We start from the raw sequence: 21,990 nt of genomic DNA, 5'->3' as shown, positions 1-21,990 counted from the left end.
TTTGAGCTCATCCCATAAATACTCAATGTAATTCAGATCGGGACTGAGGGCTGGCCACATCATCGTCCCAATTTGCACTTCTTGAAGATACTGGCGAGTAACACTTGCTGTATGGCACCGAGCATTATCATGCATCAATAGAAAATCTTCTTGTATGTACCCTGCATAAGGTACAACATGATCGAGGAGAATGTTTTCCACGTACTTTTGAGCTGTTAGACCACCACTCCGACCACCACCAGGCACGAAAACAAGCTAGGTCTTCCCTTCATATGATATCCCAGCCCACGTCGTGACTGAACCACCGCCATATGATACTGTTTCAGCGAAACAGCATTGCGAGAACTGTTTCCCTGGACGCCTGTATACTCGGTCTCTTCTGTCATTGCCATGGAGACACATTCTGCTCTCATCAGTGAACAGGATGGAGCTCCATTGCTCAATAGTCCAATTGAGGTGTTCACGAGCAAATTAAAGTCGGGCTTGACGGTGACCTGCGGTCAGTTTCGGGCCTCTGGCTGGCCGTTTACGAGTTAAATTAGATTTCTTCAGCCGTCTTCTAATTGGCCACTGACTGACAGCCACTCCTCGAACCCTTCTGAGCTCCTGTTGCACATCAACGCCCGTGAGATAACGATTTCTCAACGAAGTTGAGACAATGAAGCGATCGTCCGTCTCAGATGTGCTCCGGTGTCTATTGGTTTGTGGTCTCCGAACGAAGCTACCGGTCTCTTGAAACCTTCTGTATACTCATGAAACAGCTGATTGGCTCATGTTAAGTTTACGAGCGACTTGCCTTTGATTATGGCCCGCTTGCAACAAACCTACAACTTGGACCGCTGCATCTGAGGTATTGTCCATTGGATCGCGATTAAAATACTGGGAGCTTAAGTAGATGTGTACTTGTCAACGTCTAACGAGTGATTGATAAGAAATATGGGTCACGTGAGCTCTTATACATGATTTAGTCTCGCAAGTCATGGGTACCGCAACAGGTTATTTCTGTAACGCTCATGTTTGACCGTATTTATTTAAAAAGTTTTTTCATTGTTTATTTGAAAATGGCTATATTTATGAAAAAAAATATATGTCTTTGGAAAAAAAAAAACTTTTACAAAAATCGGATAAGCCATTTTCCGAAAAATCAAACTTATATACCAATATACGGCTTGAGTCGATTCAGTTGCACGCGAGTGTAGTTTTCAACTCCATATTTTATTGGGGTTGGTTGAATAATTATTCAACCAGCCCCGAAAAAAATTAGTCTGCCAACCCCAGACGCCATTTTATATTTTGACCGCATGGCTAGCCTAAACACTGCCGCCGACTTGAAAAATAAGATATGAAATATGATAAATATGCACTCAACAAACGCTGGGACTAATAGAAAAATGGTTCACATAAAGTATGTAGGCATCGGATCAAAAAATGTAATACATCAAAATTTTACTTACGTGATTAAAATATGAAAAATGTGTCACTGCTCGAAAACAACGCGCGATCGCGAGGCGGCGCTTGAGACAACTGAGCGGGACGCGGAGTGTATTACTCGGCTGTGATTGGATGACGAAACTCGTACACTGTCGACGAGTTTTTGGCATTTAGTCTACCTACCCCTATAGTCAACCATCCCCGGTCTCACCTACACCGTTTATCGACATAGTTTCGTTACAAAAAAAAATACAGTCGAATTGAGAACCTCCTCCTTTTTTGGAAGTCGGTTAAAAATAAAAATATATTTAAGTAAAAAGCATGACATGAAATTAAAATAAAAGACACTACAACCATTTTGTTTAATAGTCTGTCTCAATCTATGTTGTTTATGTCGTTAAACGTGACGTTTAAAACGTCAGTTCGTATCTTATTTTTAATAATTCTTATTGTGTTTTTAATTTACATACAGTTATTTAGATAAGAATAATGCATTTGTGTTTAAATCGTTTTTGAAGGAAACGCTAAATGACGCGTTATTTTGTTTAAAAGTGACTATTTGTCAGTCGTTAAAGGTCAGTTCGTATCGTATTTTGATCTTGCAGTAGAGATCGTTTTTACGTGCATTTGTTCGAAAATAACGTGTGAAAGTCGCGGAACGGAGGATGAGTGCACTTCCCGCAGCACCGGAATTAAGGTAGAGTCAGACACGGAGCTCTAAGGTATTGTAATAACCAAATCCTAAGGTATTGTAACCTCAAAACTTTAACCACAATATCTCCGTAACCATGGGGTTTGCACGATAATGGTTGTCGGGGGGGGGGGGGGGGGGGGTAAAAAGCCGCCCTTCCCACCCACCCCTTAACCCCTTCTCCCCCCTAACCCCATAAATTAGTGACCGATTTAAACATTTAACCTCAAAACTTTTACCACAATATCTCTGTAACAACGGGGTTTACACGAAAATTGTTGAAATGAAATGGTTGAACAAAATTCAAAATAAATGCTTAAGAATAATTTTTGGAGCAATGAAGTCTAGCCCAATTAACGCTTTACAAATCGAGTGCTGTGATCTCCCGTTACAATTACGACGTGAGTATTTGTCTGTTAAATTTCTTTTTCGCCGTCTACAGCTTTCCAATCATCCCCTTATCGAAAAACTTCACCTTTTAGCTTACTTTGTGTCAAATTCACCATACTGGATTCATAAATCCAATCCATATTTAGTCAACAGCTATTATAAATTCAAATCTCTTTCTGGACCTTTACATCAATCTAACATGCTACCTTTGTTTTCTTGTCCCGACGAATCTCTCATTCTATTGCCACAAATATTGATTATGGGTATATCTAAGTCGGATTTTTTAATAGCTAATGAAAAATTTAATACAATTATTAATAAAAAATTTTAACAACTTCCATGATATTTACTGATGCTTCGAAACATGATGCTAACGGTACAGTAGGTGTAGGAATCATTCACTGTCAGTATAATATTGTACAGAAGGTAAAACTCCCACCAGAATCTTCTGTTTTTTTTCTGGAGAGTGCTTTGGTATCTTCAAAGCCTTAGAATATATAATTTTAGCTAAGCTCAATAACTCAATAATTTTTAGTGATTCACTTAGTTATTTATAATCATTAGAAAAGAACCCATTTAAAATTAAGCAGCACAATCCCATAATATTTGATATAAGAAAACTACTATCTATATGCTTATCAAAAAATTATAATATTAAATTTTCTTGGATTCCTGGTCATTCTGGAATCCAAGGAAATGTTATTGCAGACGCTCTTGCTAGGGACACGATATCGCAACTATAAGTATCGATATCGATATAGTATCGGTATCGAAACAAAAGTATCAAATTAGTAATAGCATCGAAACTCAAGTATCGATATGAGTAAGTATTGAATAAATTTTGAGTTTCCCTATTACTTTAAATTAATTCACATCCACAACAGAGGCGCGCAGACTATGAACGAGACCTGTTGTGATTCATTAATGGACCACAATGAAAATAAAAATAAACAACTTAGATACAAAAAAAGGTTTTATTTCTACGAAACACATTATGGAGAAGAGATAGACAAAAGCACTTAAATATTCCACTCTTGTTCAGTGCAGTCACCGAGGAACAAGAGTTTATTAACTCTTTTTCCTTTAAGTCTGTTCCTTGCTCTACTTATTGTTACTCCTGCCTTCGAAAATAACCTCTCTGAGGGTACAGATGTAGCAGGTGAGTGAAGATATTGCTGAGCCTGTTTATACAGTAATGGAAAAACAGTTTTCATATCTTCCCATTGTATGTGTGGGTTGACGTTAAGAGGGGCCACCGGGTTTGCCAAATACAGAGAAAGTTCATCCTTTTCTGCGCCTGCTGCATCCCATTTGGATTTTTTTTATTTTTGTCATGTGCTAAATTTTTATGAAGGCTCCAAAAATCGTATTCCGCAAGAGCATTATGAGCTATTAGCAAGAGCCTCTTGCTAATGAAGCGATTTCATGTGGTGACCTTGTTCCCTATAAGATTTACTGCTCAGATTTGTTATCAATACCTAAACTGGACTGTTTCCACGCAAGTTTCTTCTGCATTGCTGACACAATTTCGATACACTTTGTAAAACTTTTTAAGGACCCAACCACAAACTAAATTTCTTTGTTGAGAACCCTCTACACCAGCACTGTTTTCAATTATTATTCAAAGGTACATCTATTATTATTATTATGACAATATTTTGTGCATGGCTTTATTTTTATTTTCATATTTTAATAAAAAGTGATAAGATTGTAAACACGAGTTTGAATCTTGCTCACAATTGGACCCGACAGAATGTGGGCTGCTAAAACTATTCAAGAGTAATGTTTTATGTGTGCTTTCAAATTCAATACAATTAGGATTTCTGAATTAAAAATTCCTGAAGCCCATACCCCGTATATTACCAAAAAAAATTTCAATTGGGTCTTGATTGAAATTGCGTGTCAGCATTGCATCAAAACCATATTTTTTGTAAAAATTTGCCAAAGAAACTGGAACCCTTCAATAGTACTAATGAAATTGCGCATAGTCGCTACAGACCTTTCAATTCTCTCACATTTTTCATTTATTATGAAAAATTTTATGGAACCTTTAACCTTTGAATGGAAGGTTATGATGTGGCGACTTACTTTTTACTGCCCCTTTATAAATTTTACCATTAGGTATAACAAAAGTCAAAGAATTTAATGAATCAAAAATTTTGAATGATATATCCGCTAGATCGAAATTTTTGATATGATGATTTTTTTTTATTCGGTTTAGGCGAACCGAATTGATATGATATTAAAAAAATGTTTAGAATTCCTAATTTGTAGATAACACATAAATAAAATCGTACAAATTATATCCTTGCATTCGCTTGATGCATCACCTTTTGATGACATATGTTTCGCGGCCATTGCAAAGTAATGACTTAATATTTGAGCTGCTAGCTTCACCTTCATTTTTTCTCATTTTTTGGACATATATATGTTCATCGGTGATTTTCTGGAGATACTTTAGTTCGCCATACGATTTGCCTGTCTCATACACCAAACGAAAAAATCCCACTTTACTAATTTAACATTTTTATCTCTCTCATCAAAGTACTCCATCTCTTTATTCAGCAGATTATTTCTTACCCCCTTGATCAAGTGGGGAACATCATAAAGGGGTATGATTTCTTTACGATATATTATAAACATTTGTTTTTTCCGCTTTTTTCCTTTTCTCAAAAAATATGCTTTTGTCACTTGTACTAGGGCATTTATTGTACTAACATTCAACATACTTTGATGGGACATGACATTGGAAATTATTTCAAGCCCTATGTTTTGAATGTTTGAAATAACGTTTTTAACATCATGCCATGAATAGTTTTCATGGCATGTGTAAAATAATAAGCAACAGGCTGTTTAAAATTTGCTTTAACACCTTTTACCATAAATGCTAATGTATGGTAAGCAATTTTATTTTTCTTCTGGTCTCCATAACACTCATAGCCAATTAAGTCATCTCTTTGAGCATTGTATTGAATTTGTGAGAGAACTGCCATTTCATCAAATATGAGCGTACATAATCTCTCTTCAGTACTTAAATTTGCTACTGTATTTCAAGGTCATCAAAAACCATACTATTAATTCCACATTTTATACTTATGAGTGACAGCAATATTTTAAGTGATTTCTTTGAAGGTAATGTAAAGTATGTTGAAAGAAGTTTGTAGCTCCTAGGACTTCTTTTATACAGAGACAAAGCCAATATTTTTTCGCTGAGGGAATATCTTCTGCCTTTACTTTTCTTTTTCATTTGGGTATATTGTATATTGTAAGTTTTGCAGGCTCTGTCATATTTAAAACGAACTTTTCAAATTCACAAATATCAGCAAGTTTTTCTGTATTTTTAGTCGAACTTGTAAGTTTTTTATTCATTTTGCAAGTATTTAATTTTTCTGCTGGATTCAGGAAGCTGGCGACGTTTCCCTGAAAAAATACAATTATTATTAATTTAACCCACATTTATATTTTTTAATTAAACATTTACATACTAGAATATTTATAAAGATGAAAAGGTATCTTGCTCCCTTAACATTTTTATCACAAATAGTAAAAGAAAATATGAACGTATAGCTTGGGTATCATAAGTAATTTTGTTAGTTGGAGACACAGAACATATATACCCTAAACGGGAAGAACGACAAGTTCATAGAGTGTAATTACCTACATAGAAGCAAACTAGCGCTGCACTTGCTGCCATCGGTAACTATTCGATACCGCGGGAAATTCGAATTGTATTTATCTTTAATAGGTTTTAATACGGAAATTTCAAGAGGCGTATGAGAAATTAGTATTATTTTTTTTCCCTAACGCCTTTAGAATTTCCCGGTATCGTTAATAAAGGGTAATGAATGATACCAGTTTTTTAAACATTTTTTAATATATTTATTTTTCGTATCAACGATTTTTTTGATGCATCATTAACAAATTCTCGACTTTTTAAGGTGCAAAACCGTTTCAGGCAGATTTCAATTGTGCTTTTGATTATGTTTATGAAATTTATGTCCTTGTGTTCATTACACCCCTTCAGCCAATATTTATTTAAATAATCACATTTATTTTTTAGGTTATTTTTTATTTTTCTTTTATGTGAATTTTCATTTAAATAATTATTAATAATGTTTGCAGCATTTTCCACCATTTTACAGAAACTTGGCTGGATATATTTTAAATAAAATTTTACATTGTCGTATTCCTTAAAAGACGGAAATAGATGGAATACCTCAGTGTTTGGATCAGTAAACATGATTTTTTTACAGGGCTCACAGTTTACTGCCATCTTTTTAGCAATGAAGCCACACACATATTATGCACATGCTTGCATTTCTCCAGAACATTGAGGTATATCAAACTCTTCTACACCTTTAAAAGTAGACCTTATAGATAACATTTCCGCTGGTAAATGTGTAGAAGAGTTTGCATTATTTTTTGCTGGTTCACCTTTTTCAAGGAATACTTTAAAATTACTTAAAATATCATTTTTATCATCCAGACAGTTACTGTTTTTATTATTATTAAATTGGTAATTATACTAGTTTTTAATGCTGCAATAAATTGAACTGAAGTGGGGTTTGGATTACAACCACAATTGCTTCGAATGTACCCAAAACAGTTTTCTAAAGGATCTTGATTGACTGCGGACTTGTGACCTTCGGACACATAATGTGTGGACATTATATTTTTTTAAATTTTTATAAATTCGCTCCACTGCGTTTATCGTCCTCAACCAGCCTTCTTGAGATGGGGGCTTACTCCTAGCTCCTAAAAACTTTATGTTTGAGAAAAATTCTCTCATTTTGCAAAAAAGTTCAAAATCAGGACTGGTTGAGGACATGTTGGTCAAATATTTTTTCCCCCTTTTTATGTCCGGCATATCCCCATTCATGGAATCAAATAGTTTGTTAGGTTTAGTCCTTACATTGTTAGTCATTCTTGAGTTCTTGTCATTTTTGTTTAAATGCAAGTGTGTAGGGGAAAAAGAATAGGTAAATAATACAAACTAAATAGCTAGATTTTGAAACTTACTCTGGGCTACTTTGGCAAATAATCCTGCTGCAACCGAATGGCTTAAAACTTGAACAGCTAACCGTACTTTCATTTTCTGTTTGCCATTCGGTTGCAGATGTTGCCGGGTCAATGCTGGAGCAAATACAAAGTTTTGGTTGTTTTTGTCTAAATTATAGAATTCTTCTATATGGCTCCATTCAGCTACACCTGCAAAAGAAAATAATAAAATAAATTAATATATTGGTAAGTTGAAATGTTAACAAAGAAATGAATACTGATTAAATGTTGTGAAATGGTTCGTGTTTATATTATTAGCTATACTTTACAATAGCATTAGATAGAAGAACGTTTTTGGAAATAAATATCTACAAATATTATTAGTTTTTTCTGACACCTGAAGTGGTTTGAAGATCAAACTCAGTGGCTTGCTATAGGAGAGGCCTATGTCTAGCAGTGGACGAACATGGGCTGATGATGATGAACTATATACAAATAATTATATAATTTTTTATAAAAAGTTAAGGGTATACATCTCCCAATCCCTTAGAGGACACCCCAGGCATTCTGTACCAAAATATAAACATACTAGCTGACCCCGCAAACGTTGTTTTGCCATATATTTTATTAACATTCTCAATCCCCCCCCCCCCCCCTCCTTATAACTTAGGGGAATAAAAAATAGATGTTGTTTGATTCTCAGATCTACTCAATATGCACACAAAATTTCATGAGAATCGGTCAAGCCGTTTCGGAGGAGTTTAACTACAAACACCGCGACACGAGAATTTTATATATTAGATTACATAAACCGATACCAACCTAAACTTTGTTGACCTTCTATTTGGACATCTTGTAAAAATTGTATATTATGCTTTAAAAAATTATTTCTAAAGCATTTTAGAGGGTGGGGTGGGTCCAAGATGGTCACAATTTCATGTCCTTCGTGGTAAAAGAATGTTTGATCTATAGATGATCCTAAGCAGTTTATTGCCCGTAAATTGACGCCATCCAAATCACATACGACGCCAATTACTTCCAATCCAGCACCAAAACAAGCACTTAAGACCTGAAAATTAATAATTTTTTTGTTAATGTCCATGTTATTGTTTCCATGAAATTAATTGAAAAACTAAGACATAGATGCATCTCTATGCCACATCTCCCCTGAAAATCCACTGATTGTCACGACAGCTATTGCAATTTCGAATTTTTGTTAGTTGATGAAATACATATGATACAACATATAAGGTGCTATGAAAATATCTGCAACCGCTGCAATGGGATAAAGTATTGAGTATATAATAATAATAATTTATTTTCAGGCCATATAGCCAAACTTTGTTAGTAACAATATTCTTATGTTCTGTGTTAGTATTTAAATAACAAAAATAAAGCTAAATTAAATTAATATTTTCTACCTGGGGTCGAGCAAGGCCTCTGCATCCGGGCAGCTAACACTACTGTGCCTGAATAGGTTTTGAATTTTTCTAGCATCATTTAGTTTTTCATGATCTACTTACATACATACATATATAAGTAAATGTTCAGTTAATTAGCTTATTTTATATTTTTTTAACTGCTCCGGAGCCCGAAATTTCTTTACTATTATATAAGGCCTAAGTTAATGTGCCAAACAAAAGATAGACCTACCTCCTTGATGAGTACAGCTAATCTGTCGGCTGTAACGCAGGCTCCAGAAAAATAAAAGGCTATCGGCTGTTTCCAAGCTTTTCTTATTCCAATAGCCATAAATGTTAGCGCATGACTTGCGATTTCTTGTGTTCGGCCTTGGGTAGCATGGTCTTGATAGCCGTCTAATTGATCCAGTTTTGTATTATAGCTTAAGTTTTTTCTTATTGACATTTCGTCAAAGGCTATTATAATACATAAATATCACTGATTGATCTTTGTTTTGTAATTTCTTTAATAGTTTCAATCACTTGATCGTTTATTCCGCACAGTATTGGTATTTTGTTTAATAATGCCTTCAGTGAACTCACACTAGGCAAACAGAATAGTTTTCTTAATAACCTGTAGCATGAGTTAGACTTTTTATATATACTTAAAGCTAATTTCTCGGCCCATTTTTCAGTTGGCTTTGCAACAATAAATAAAGTGAACTGCTAAGTTTGCTTTTAATAATATTGGTCACCGCATCACTATTGTGTAAAGAACTTAAAACATCTCTTTCGCATATTTTAATGTTTTTTTAATTTTCTTCGAAGTCTTAAGATTTCAGTTAAATTTCTTCTGCATTTTTTATAAAGTTTCTGTTTTCTGGGTGTGACTTCTTTAATTCTTCCCACGTCTAAATCTTTAAGCACACCTTTTCCTTTCCTTGATTCCTGTAAAAAAAACATGTCAGAGGTTACACTACCTTTAATGTCAGATCATGATCCCACAACACGCACTATGTCTTTAGATAATTTGTTCCTAATCAATAGCAACTGGTGTAAATGTGTATTATAACACTAGTTGATAGTGTTATTGATATTGGTGGGTGATATTTTTTTTCTATCGTATCTCGTTTTTGCCGTTCCCATTTGAATTTCGCAAAATATTGCACATCTAGACCCTAAAAAGAACCTACACACTAATATGAAAAAAAAATAACATTTGTATCTTTCCAACATCTGATCATATGACAGAAGCGACTGATATGATAGCAGATACTATCTATCTATAGATATTATATTACCTTTGTTAAATCTGGGCTCTGAAGGTTAAATTCAGTGACATGTTCTGTGGGCTTAGAACATTGAGATGTACTGGGGGTAGCTTCCATGTCCATTTGCATCGTGGTTGTTTGACACTGAAACATTTTATGCATATTGATTAATTTTCCTAGCATTTTACCTAGTCGTCATCATTAGCTGTAATCACGTCATCTTCATCGTCGTCGGTTTCATTGAGAGTATCTTTAACTGGCGATTTATTGGGAAGGGTCAAATATTCTGCATGAAATCTTTTTGGTATTACACCGTTGTCGCACAATTTTTTAAGATCATTATATTTTGGAATGGAAATTGGCAGCCTCTCTTTATATAGAGATGGAAGATTGTCTGTGTTGCTTTGACTTATTTCATTACTAGTACTTTCAGCTGCAGATTGATTAGTGTTTTCTGTATTTTCTGTCTTTTTACCTCTAACAGTACTTCTTTTCCCAATCCCTTTACCCTTTCCTCTTGCGTTAAAATTCTTTGGAGAGTTCTTATGTCGTAAGCATCACCCGTCTCCAACATTGTATATTTCACTTCAATTTTAATCAAGGCATTTTTTTTAAATGTGCACACTTTTATATTTATCATATGCAGATCATTATTTTTAAGTTTAGCTTGAGAGAATACAGAATCCGCCAGATTCTAGAAGTTAATGAAATCTGTATGTTACGGCCCTAGCCAGTCCAGCAGAGCCTCAGAGGTCGGGGCCCATCAGCGACCTCCCGGCGGACTGCCTAGGGTCGGGTACGGAAAACCTATAGGCGATAATATTCGCACTGCGCGAGGTTGCTATTTTAGCCTAGTCTAGGACTTACCTTTGGCGGGGAGCCCGGGGCGCGATCCGGTTCAAAGACAGTCAGGGTAGGTGTGTATGTAGGTAGGTGTGTTGTGACGTACGTGTGTAAGATGTGTCCTGAAGGTCCTTGAGAAGTGAGGCCCTCGTGGCCCACACTTTCTAGTGAACCAGCGGCCTTACGTCGCCAGTGAGCAGGTTCCCTTATTCACCACGCCTTCAAACACCGTCACGGAATTCGATAGTTATTGCACGATCGGATTAATGTTAATTAATTCGCACTATAATACTCGCAATGTAATATTCATTCGCACCAGTAACAACAATTAACAGTATTTGTCACAACAAGCACACGAAAACTTACAGATAGTCACGTAATGGCGGCAAGCCCGACTAGGGCTTATTACAGCAAGTCAAAACTCTCACTCAACAGTTATATAAAAGTTCAATAAAATGTTCAGAAGTAGAAGTTATCGTCCGTAATTAACTCGCGTCTAATTATTCCCTGGACAGCGTGATATCACGCAGGCAGTAGTCCAAAACCAACAGTGGGACTTCTAATAAAAGACACGGACGCGCGTTCAGATCGAGTTCTAATCGAGACTGAATGTAGGTCAAACTACCGGCGCCCGTGCTACGAACAAAAGGATGACGCAATAACGAACGGTTAACCGCGGACCGCGAAACTGAGATCTAACGCAATCGCCTTATGGACGCGATTGGCGTAAACAATCACCCGTCCCGGACAGAATGGCATTATGTCCGCGAGCAAATTGGTAAACGAGACAGAGTCGCGACGGCGCGTTGCAAGACCGAATCCCCGACCAAGACCTCGGCAACCCTGGGCACGCCATCCGATCCATATTATAGCTTAACGATGCGACCGCGGCGCCAGTACAATGGCAGAGCGTTGGGTTCTTTGACCAACACGAGATCTCCAACCTGAGGGGGGGTCCATCTTGTCAGAACACTTAACGCGCTGCTGCAAAAGATGTAGGTACTCCAGAGACCATCGATGCCAAAAACTTTGGGTCATCTGTTGCAGCAGGTCAAATCTACTAAGAAGCGAGGACTTTACGTCCTTAAAGGGGTATTCAGGCAGGGCGTTAAGTGGCTGGACAATCAGGAAGTGGCCAGGGGTTAGGACCTCCAAATCATTTGGATTGGACGAGAGGGGGCCAAGGGGGCGAGAGTTGAGTACCGCCTCAATCTTGCAGAATACGGTAGCAAGCTCCTCAAAAGTCAGAATAGTTTCGCCAATAACGCGACGGAGATGCGTTTTTGCAACTTTAACTACCGCCTTGAAAATACCGCCCCAGTGCGGGCAGACAGGAGGGTCGAACTTCCACTGGATGCCCCGCTTTGACATCTCAGTACCTAAATAAGTCTTGTTGCTAGACAGGAAGTCCACAACTTCGTTCAGATATCTATCCGTCCCCTTATAATTGGTCCCGCAGTCGGATCGGATCAGGTCAAGGACTCCACGGCGAGACACAAAGCGGCTTAGTGTGGCCACAAAGGCCTCAGTGCTGGGGGCATTTACAAGTTCCAGATGAACGGCCTTAGTGGAGAGGCATACGAACACGCATAGGTAGGCTTTATGTGAGCGCGCGTTACGAAGGTGGGACGACTTGACTAGGAAAGGGCCAGCAAAATCAGTTCCGACTCCAGCGAATGGTCGGATGGCAGTGACGCGATCGGCTGGCAAGTCGCCCATCATAGGGTGAGAAATGGCGGCCTTCAGTTTGTAGCACGGGATACATTTAAAGATGACGCTCCGGATGGTGCGTCGGCCTGCCAAAATCCAGAACTCCCGCTGCAAAATGGCTGAAAGGGCATTGCAGCCAGCGTGAGCATTCTCAAGGTGATGGTGAGTGACCAACAACCGAACAAAAGTGCCGTCTTTAGGGAGCAATAACGGATGTCGAGCCCCGTAGGGCAATTAGGAATTTCTCAGACGTCCACCCACGCGCAACATCCCGGCGTCGTCCAGAAAGAGGTTCAAACGGCCCAAGGCGCCCTTGGCAACGGAGCCCCGCTTTAGAGTTTCAATAACGGGCTCAAAGTGCTCCGATTGAACCAGACGGGTCCAATACATCAAGGCTTCGCGACGCTCGCCAGGGGACAGAACCGAATCAGAGATTCGGGTGGACGGGTCTCTCGAATTGCGGACGAATCGACGCATCCAAGCAGTCATTCCTAAGAGTTTATTGAGGAGCTGTAGTGCTCTAGCAGGGAGAAATCCTGAGTGGGCTTATCCTTGGCCACTCCTACTCGAGCTCGTAGGCCAGGCAATTCAAGTGGTTCAGATAATTTATTCTGGGGCCAGACTGAAAGAGACTCAGTCAACCAATTAGGGTCCCACCACAGCGGGTGGTCGATCAAAGAGGGGGCTTCGCAGCCGCGAGAAGCGCAGTCTGCGGGGTTTAATTCCCCCGGTACATGTCTCCAGTTTAGAGACGTCTCAGAGTTCTGGATTTGCGACTGGACACGCTATTCGCGACAAAAACTTCCAGGTTGTGAGGGGAAGCTCTGAGCCAACAAAGTATGATCTCACTGTCCGACCAAGCATAGACGTCCGTAATGTCGATTACAGAGTTCAGAGACGAGTGGACGTGGTTGAGGAGTCACGTGAGAAGAGCGGCTCCGGACAGCTCCAACTTAGGGATCGTCAGGCGGGACCTAATGAGAGCAACCTTGCTCTTGGCAAGTACGAGATGGACCGCGGTCTGGCCAGACGAGCTTACAGTCCGCAAGTACACCACAGCTGCATAGCCCTTCTCAGAGGCGTCGCAGAATCCGTGCATGGTAGCCCGGCATCTCCCTGGAGGAAGGAAACACCTTGGCATTGAGATTCGGTTGATGTCCGGGAGGGAGGACACAATGGAGAGCCACTCTCGCAAGAGAGCACCGTTAAGAGGCTCGTCCCAGCCCAACCCGGCTAGCTTTTGAAGAAAGCATTTAGATATAGTTTAAAAATAGTTTAAAAATTCGTGAAGCGAATGATGCGATTTATTGAGATTGATTTGCGTGAAATTTAGTTTATTGTGCAGATCCATAATCTATGTTATTATCTGTTTTGGTTCGCATCGCCCTTACTATAGGACACGTGTAAGAGGTGGATACGTGTAGTCTCATATTTGCTGTTGGAGAATCTGGCTTTATGTCTAATACAGTTGAAGCATTTTGGTGTTGTGTCCTTGGCAGTGCAGTTGTGTGAAAGGTGCCCCTCCTCGGCGCAGTGTGCGCAGCGGTCGGAGGGGTTTTTACAGTTCTTGGCGGTGTGTCCGAACTGCAAACACTTACGGCACTGTAGGAAGGGAGAGTGCTCCTCGACATGAACACGGTAGATATCGATTCGCACTCAGCCCATTACGTTGAGGGTACGGAAGGCACCGGGAGAGGTGATGAGTATAGCATTGCTGCAGGCTGGCGGTCTTGTTCTTCGTGGTGATCACCAGGGCTGGCCTGGTGGTGGGGGGTGTGGCTACCACCACTTTGGTAGCCGTGGTAGGCTTGAAGGCAGAGCAGGGCGTGGTCTTGGAATTGAGTTTCTTAGTAATGGACGCGCAGGAGTCGGTAATCTTCTTAGTCGTCTGCTCGGTGTTGGATTTGAAGTTGGTGTCCAGGGAGTCAATTTTTCCCTCGATACGACTCAGCGCCAGGAGGAGGGATTGGCTGGTAGGATCTTTGGGGAGTGAAGCGGGAGCGGGGGTGGGGAGGGCGCATTCATTTATTTTACTGTGGATTTTGAGAGCGTCGCAAATTTCTTCGGCGGCCTTTATGGCGAGGTCTCTGTTAAGTGCCGTGACACTTTTCAGTTTTTCAGTCGGCGTAAGGCATTTTTTGATGACGTCGGCGAGGGTGAGCACAGTCTTTTCAAAAGAGGGGGTGTCAGCATTTACAGATGCCCGCACGGGTAAAGTAAGGGGTTCGGGTGGAGTTTTGGTTATTTTGGTTTTAGTGATTGCGGCGGCCTTGTCAGAAGGACAGGGGGGCGATGGTGGTGGCATGGTTGGAAAGTACTATGGAAAGGGTGCGTAAATTTAAACGGAACAGTAAGGGGTGGGGGGGTTACAATGGGCGGGTTGGGGGGTAGCGTTGTGAATCAAAAATAGGAGGGGTGATATGACGTAATTAAGGGGGTTTGGATGCCGTTATCTGCGAAACGGCGCAGGGGAGGAGGGGGAACTAGGGGGGGAAGCCCTCTAAGGGGAAGCTACTCTATAATGGAGATGCCCAATGTATTCGAGGCTAGCACTTCGAGAGAAAAAGTTATTCCCCTCGAAGTGCGAAAATTTTGGGTTTTGGGGACGCTGGTGATGGGTATTGATAGGTTGCCCCAAAGATCGCTCCTGACCCACAGAGCGAAAATTCGTTCAGAAACGCTCTCCGACGCACCGTTTAGGCGCCACGTGGCCTACCAACTTAGTTGGTAATGGCGTCGGAGACCCTTGTGAGGCAAGAAGTAGGATTGTTGAGAAGTTAGTGGAAGGAATCGGGTGGAATTTTTGGTGTGTGTGCTCTATGAGGTAGAGCACCTGTTGGGGTTAAAAAAAAGAGGGGGTGTGGGGGCAAGTTTTGGAGTAATGGGGAGCGGAAGTGACGGAAAAAAAACCAATTTCTGCAAATAGCTGTTAACTTGAAAATTAAGAACGTGAGGGTGGTGGGGGGCACCTCGTTTCAAAAGGTAAAACGAGGCGGTTCGGGAGTAATTTTTTTGGAATTTTAACCCTTTATAACTCAATGAAAAATATTAATTTAGATTGTCGATTTTTTAGTACGTCTTAATAAATAAAAAGACACGTATTTTTTAGTTTTTAATTATTTTTTAATAAAAGCTAAAAAACTTAAAAAATAGGGAATGTGACAGATATGTTACATTGACTCATAATGTTCCTCTACGTCCTAGGTAATAATTATGTAAGAACAGTAACTCTAGGACGTATGAAATGCTTTAAAGCAGTTATTCTGCTTATTGTAGCACAATGCTACGCCACACTTTTCACAAATGGTTTGTGATACGCCAACACAGTTCGGATACTTGCAGCGAATCCTTTTTTCGGCCCATACAGGCCAGTGCCCAATTTGGTCCTGTCGCACAGCTGTTGGAGGGACATATTGGGCTGGACCCTTACGTTTTTTTGCCTGGATTTCAGGTTCAATATTTCTCCTTGTTGCAACTGCTTTTGTCCCAATTTTGCAGAGCACCGTAGCGATCTCTTCGCGAAAATCTGCTGACGATAACAGATTGTCTTGTGGGTTCTTTATTTTGTGTACTCTTTTATATAACAGCCAAGCATTGGACATGACAAGATCTAAAAAATGGTAAAACATCCGGACCTGCCATCTTTTGCTTCGTAGTTTTATTTTATATCGACCCATTAAGGCCTGTTCAGACCTAAGCGGTATTCGCTACCGTCTGCGGCAGAGAAAACCCAGTGGGTATGCGGTAATATTACTGTTCAGATCTAAGCGGTATTCGCTACCGTCTGCGGCAGAGAAAACCCAGTGAATATGCGGTAATATTACTGTTCACACGAAAACGGATTTCGCTATCCTTGTGGGTAGAATAACGCGCGGTAGTCGAGTTTCGCTCAGAGAGGTAAGAAATTTGCGCCAGTTAGTCATTTCTGAGTCGCCAAAGAATATACACGTCAGTCACGTTGTAATTTCTGCAGAGCATCTGATTTTAGTGATGGATAGTGATGAAGAGGAAGTTTTACTTTTATTAGCCTTAATTGACTCACCAGTCAAGAAAAGAATTTGGATCCATGACATCAATAGACAACACCGAATTCATGGGGAATTCCACACTTTATATCCAAGATTAAGATTGGATGAAGATCGGTTTTTTAATGCATTCAGAATGACGACTGAGAACTTTGATGAAATATTAAATATAATAAAGGAAAATATCAGCAAATCATTCACTAAATATCGAGAACCCATATGCCCTGAAGAACGCTTAGCAATAACGTTGAGGTAAGGAAAACAAATTTGAATATTAATTGACGAAAATCTTTATTTTAGATAACTAGGAAGGAACTTTGATTTTTTACAATATTAACACAACTTTTATCTTAACCTAAAACCTTCTTATTAGATTTCTGAGTGTTTCTGTTGATCGTAATCTATTTCGTGTTCGTAATCGAGACCTTCTCCAGTCAGTGAAGGTGCTAGAGGTGATAGAGCATTATCTTGAATACAACGCAGAGCAGACTGCAGTTCAGAATCATTAGTAGACTGGGGACTACGAGAATAACATGATTGTTGAGACATACAACGATCATTTTGGCTTGTGTTAGGCTCACTACGAGAATAACATGATTGTTGAGACATACAACGATCATTTTGGCTTGTGTTAGGCTCACTACGAGAATAACATGATTGTTGAGACATACAACGATCATTTTGGCTTGTGTTAGGCTCAGTGGTGTAGTAAGATCGCAGTGTTGTTTCTCGTTGTAGACTACGTTCTTGCTCTTCTTCCAATTCCGCTTCCATCATAACTTGAGCTATTTTCATTTTTGTTATAATTTTACGTCGCTCAGAAAACCTGTCTATTGTTTTTGCATATCCAAGCATAACATGTTCAATCGACGATAATTTATCTGATTTTGTATTCAAGTACGTAATCACTTTATCAACAGGATGTTCGTTAACAGAAGTCCTTTTCCTGGAACCCGAACGTGAAGTATAACGTTCGGATGATGCTACTGAACTTGACCGTTGTGTTGAATTTTCATTATAAGATTCGGGTTCAGTAATATTTTGGGTATCAGATACGCTTTCTTCTTCTCTTGCCACATTAGTATCAGTTGGAGCAAATCCTATGTGATCTTTTAAAAATTCCATTGAAGATGCCCACTGCCATTTGCTGTAACGACTGTAAGATTTAAACGCACTTTGGCCTGTAGTGGTTTTTGTAGTTTTTAAATATTTACCATAAGTGTCCCGTAGATTTTTCCATTTCATTTTGGCTTCATCGCCTGTAAAAAATATAGTTTATTTATAATCTATTCAATTACTTTTATTCATTAGTTATACTTAGACCAGTTTAAAACCCTGAATTTGTTTAGGTTAGTAAGGTGATAAATACTGAGGAATCTTAAAAACCAAATTTTTAATAAAAATGGCTTAGGGCGTGGACCCATGTCTACGGAGCGGCGCCGTTCGCCGTGCAACGGTATGGCATCGCCACCGGCGGACGGCGCGACGCCGTGCCGCACCACGGTACCGCGAACGGTGCGCCGTCCATTGCCCCTCATTCGATCGAATCAACAGCGAAATATCGACTGAAAGGGGCAATGGATGGCGGGTCCACGCCCTTGCCTTACCTTGAGTAAAAAAGCTTATTAAATATTATTTTTTTTGCAGATTTTTAGCAAGTGGAGATTCATTTCGCTGTATTGCAAACAGTTATAGAGTAGGTTGCTCAACTGTCGCAGAAATTGTTGATGAAGTTTGTGATGTTATTTGGACTACATTACAACCCATATACATGAAGCCTCCTACAGAAGAAATGTGGAACTTAACATCTGAAGAGTTTTATAATATGTGGCAATTCCCCAATTGCCTCGGCAGTATTGATGGAAAACATGTCACTATCGTTTGTCCGCCTAATTCAGGCAGCAATTATTTTTGCTACCTCAAAAAATTTTCTGTCGTCCTTATGGCAATAGTAGGACCACACTATAATTTTTTATGTATCGATGTTGGAGGTTTTGGAAAAAATAGCGACGGTGGAATTTTCGAAAACTCTGTCATGGGAAGGAGGTTTAATAATGGGACTATGAATGTTCCAAGGCCTAAACTATTGCCAAGAACTAATGACGTCACACCTCATGTGTTAATAGGAGATGAGGCATTCCGATTGCAAGCACATGTAATGAAACCATTCAATCAAAGAGTTTCTAGGGTTGATAGAAGAAAGGAAGAATACAATAAGCGCCTATGCCGAGCTAGACGCGTTGTTGAAAATGCATTTGGATTACTGGCTCAAAAATGGCGAATATATTTCAAACCCATGCACCTAAAAGTGTCTTCAGCTAAAAAAGTGATAAAAGCAACATGTGTACTCCATAATTATTTACGCTCTAAAACTTGCAATACCCCGTACTTGCAAAATATGTATTTTACTACTCAACAAAATAATGCAATGAACAATGAATATCAAAATTTTGAAACTTTGCAACTTTCAGGCGATAGGGTACGTACACAATTTGTCAACTTCTTTAATGGCGGTAGTCGTATTTAGTACAGAATTGAAAGATAATATAATAATATAATAAAAGATAAAAACTTACCACTTATGTTACATTTTTCTCCTATCTCATCCCATATTTTATTTTTCATAAATATATTTTTATAATCCGTAAGTGACATATCATACAAAACTGGATTGCACTTCACCATCTCAATAAATGAATCGTTATTCGTTCGTTTCGATGACGCCATGTTGCAAACGCGTCCTTTCGCTAAGGAATATCGTGCGTAACTGTTGTCATGTTAACCCCGCTTGCGGAGTGAGGGGCGATATGCATGCCGCTACTCCCGCGCAGTATGTACCTCTACCCACAGCGGCAGCGAATATCGCTCAGGTCGCTCTAGCCGCGGTACTTGATACCAAATCCTGAGCGAAACCCGCGCGGTATGTACCTCTACCCACAGCGGCAGCGAATATCGCTCAGGTCGCTCTAGCCGCGGTACTTAATACTAAATACCTGAGCGAAACCCGCGCGGTATGTACCTCTACCCACAGTGGCAGCGAATATCGCTCAGGTTTGAATAGGCCTTTATGCTGTCGATCAAATCGACGCCGCCCATATGGCGATTATATTCCCCAACTATCTTTGGGCAGTCAATGGTCATATATCTTTTATTCACCTTGTCGTACCTTGTGACTTGTGACTTGGGTAGCTCACCCACAAAACTTGATGCAAGTGTAACAACTTTATTGTCTTTCCAGGCGACTGTGGATATCTCCGTTCCTTCGACGCTACCAACGTACTCCACCGAGTAGCCACGTTCTTTTTTTGAGATCTCTTTATCCGTTGGCAGTTTACAGTCTGGTATTCGGTTACGTCGGATGGTACCAAGACTTAGTATGCCTTGTTTAGACAGGTATTCCAAGAGTGACAAAGACGTAAAATAATTGTCGAAATATAAGCGGTAATTTTTATTTCGAGGTATTTCACGTGAAAGTCTGACAACAACATTTGATGCAGCACCCAAATCAGGCTCAGTAAACTCAACTTTATTTTCTGCTCCTGTTTCCGGCTCAAATTTGTATGCAAATCCACTTACACCACTTAGGACATAGATTTTGTAACCCCATTTATTCGGCTTTTTAGGATTATATCTTTTCAAATTGTGTCTTGCTTTGGTAGAGCAAATTTGCTCATCAATACAAAGATACTTTTCATATGGCACATTTTGGCAGATATCATTTAATTTTTTTACGACCGGTCTAATCTTAAAAATTCGATCGTGGTTAGGATGATCGCGAGGAACATTTTTTGAATTATCATTGAAATGTATGAAACGCCTGATTTTTTCAAATTTATTAACTGGCATTGTATTTTGTACCAGGGGTGTTCCTAAATTACCACTCCAATGCTTTGTTACCCTTGGAAGATGTACTAACGACATAATATATACAAGTCCGATAAATTGTTGTATATCAGTTTCAGTAACACGAAAAGCCATACTCGGATCTTTCTGAACAATATACAGATTAGTTTGATTGGCAATTTCTTCAATCAATTCTTTGGGAAAAAGTTTAAAAAAGAACTGGATAGGACTATTGAGGTCTAAAAACTCTGGTGGCAAGGTTTCATCGCCCGTAAAATGGATCTGGTGGTCATTTAGTTCCAGGTTCTTCTTTTTCCAGCGTACATTAAGTTTAGGCTTGCTTTGACGACGTACCGACGGTCCTGGCTTAAGAGAAGGTTCCGTGGTGTCTAGGTGTTGAGAAGTACTTACATCGTGCTCAAGGTTCTCAATAATTCCGTCGATACTCGATCCTTCAACCGTTTCAAAAGGTCCCTCTTCAAAGGGGGACTCCAGATCGGGAATAAAAGATGGGTCCGCAACGCTGTCATCGTCACCATCAAATCCATCCTCACTAGCCTCATAATCAAAGAGGTACTGCGTAATTTCATCTTCCCCTAAGCTTCTGGAAGCCATTCTGTCAAATAATAAAGAAACGGTCAGTATACTGCACTATGGGAGCATTATTACGCAATGTAACAGAAATGTTACAAACAAAAATTTTATGATTTTGTCACAAATTACGAAATATTATAAGTGACTAACGATAAATAGTTAAAACCATAGACTTACCTACTAGATTCACGATACAGATTCGTATTTCACTTAGTTATTATATTTTATTTTTATTTTTGTAACTGTCATTCGCAAACAAATTCCACAAATTGGCGGTTACTAATTTTCGAACAATATTTGATGTAAGTAACGCCATCTATTAACTCACAAATGCACCAATTTCAGCGAGCAGTCTGTTACCGTCGTGAAACATTGACTTAAAATGGAATAAAGTATCAATTTGAAATTTTATGAGCAATGAATTGGTTTGTTACAGTTATGTCACACACAAGGTGATATAAAGGGTTAAAACGAAAAATTTGGGGGGGGGGGGGTAAAAAAGTTATTAGGGTTTGAAAAGGGGTGAGTTCTGGGTGGGGTCGGGTAGATAAAAAAAAAATAAAGAATTTTAGCGAAAACCGCTTGAAAATTGGTTGGGTGGATCGGGAGTTATTGAATTTTAAAAAGTTTCTATAGTTTTACTCAAAAAATTACGTTACGTAAAAATTGACTTTTTTTCCCGTGGGAATTCCGGGAAAAAAAGTAGATGAAAATGAGGAGGGAGGTCTAAGTGTTTGCCCTAGAAGGGGGTGTAAATAGGGTGAAAAACAAGGGAGTTATTAAAGAATTAAGAA

General features: G+C 39.3%; 2 protein-coding genes across 3 annotated transcripts; both read right to left on the bottom strand.

Moving 5' to 3' along the window:
* Positions 1 to 17,031: 17,031 nt before the first annotated feature.
* On the bottom strand, positions 17,032 to 19,547 carry LOC123662978. 2 transcript variants are annotated; one of them, XM_045597743.1, is made up of 3 exons: positions 19,336 to 19,547; positions 17,440 to 18,018; positions 17,032 to 17,379 (listed from the first exon to the last, which is right to left on the bottom strand). In XM_045597743.1, the coding sequence occupies exons 1-3, from the start codon at positions 19,484 to 19,486 to the stop codon at positions 17,129 to 17,131; spliced, it is 981 nt and encodes a 326-aa protein (XP_045453699.1). In that variant the 5' UTR covers positions 19,487 to 19,547; the 3' UTR covers positions 17,032 to 17,128. The 2 variants fall into 2 exon arrangements, with proteins under 2 accessions (XP_045453699.1, XP_045453698.1); XM_045597742.1 differs by having other exon boundaries at positions 17,032 to 18,018.
* A 233-nt stretch (positions 19,548 to 19,780) lies between these two features.
* LOC123662773 (piggyBac transposable element-derived protein 3-like) lies at positions 19,781 to 21,217 on the bottom strand. The gene has a single exon (XM_045597571.1). It carries the CDS (start codon positions 21,215 to 21,217, stop codon positions 19,781 to 19,783), a length of 1,437 nt encoding a protein of 478 aa, XP_045453527.1.
* Between the last annotated feature and the right edge of the window lie 773 nt (positions 21,218 to 21,990).

Source organism: Melitaea cinxia, chromosome 19 (assembly GCF_905220565.1).
Source record: "Melitaea cinxia chromosome 19, ilMelCinx1.1, whole genome shotgun sequence".
Classification (NCBI taxonomy): Eukaryota; Metazoa; Arthropoda; class Insecta; order Lepidoptera; family Nymphalidae; genus Melitaea; species Melitaea cinxia.
This window is presented reverse-complemented; position numbering and strand designations above follow the sequence as displayed.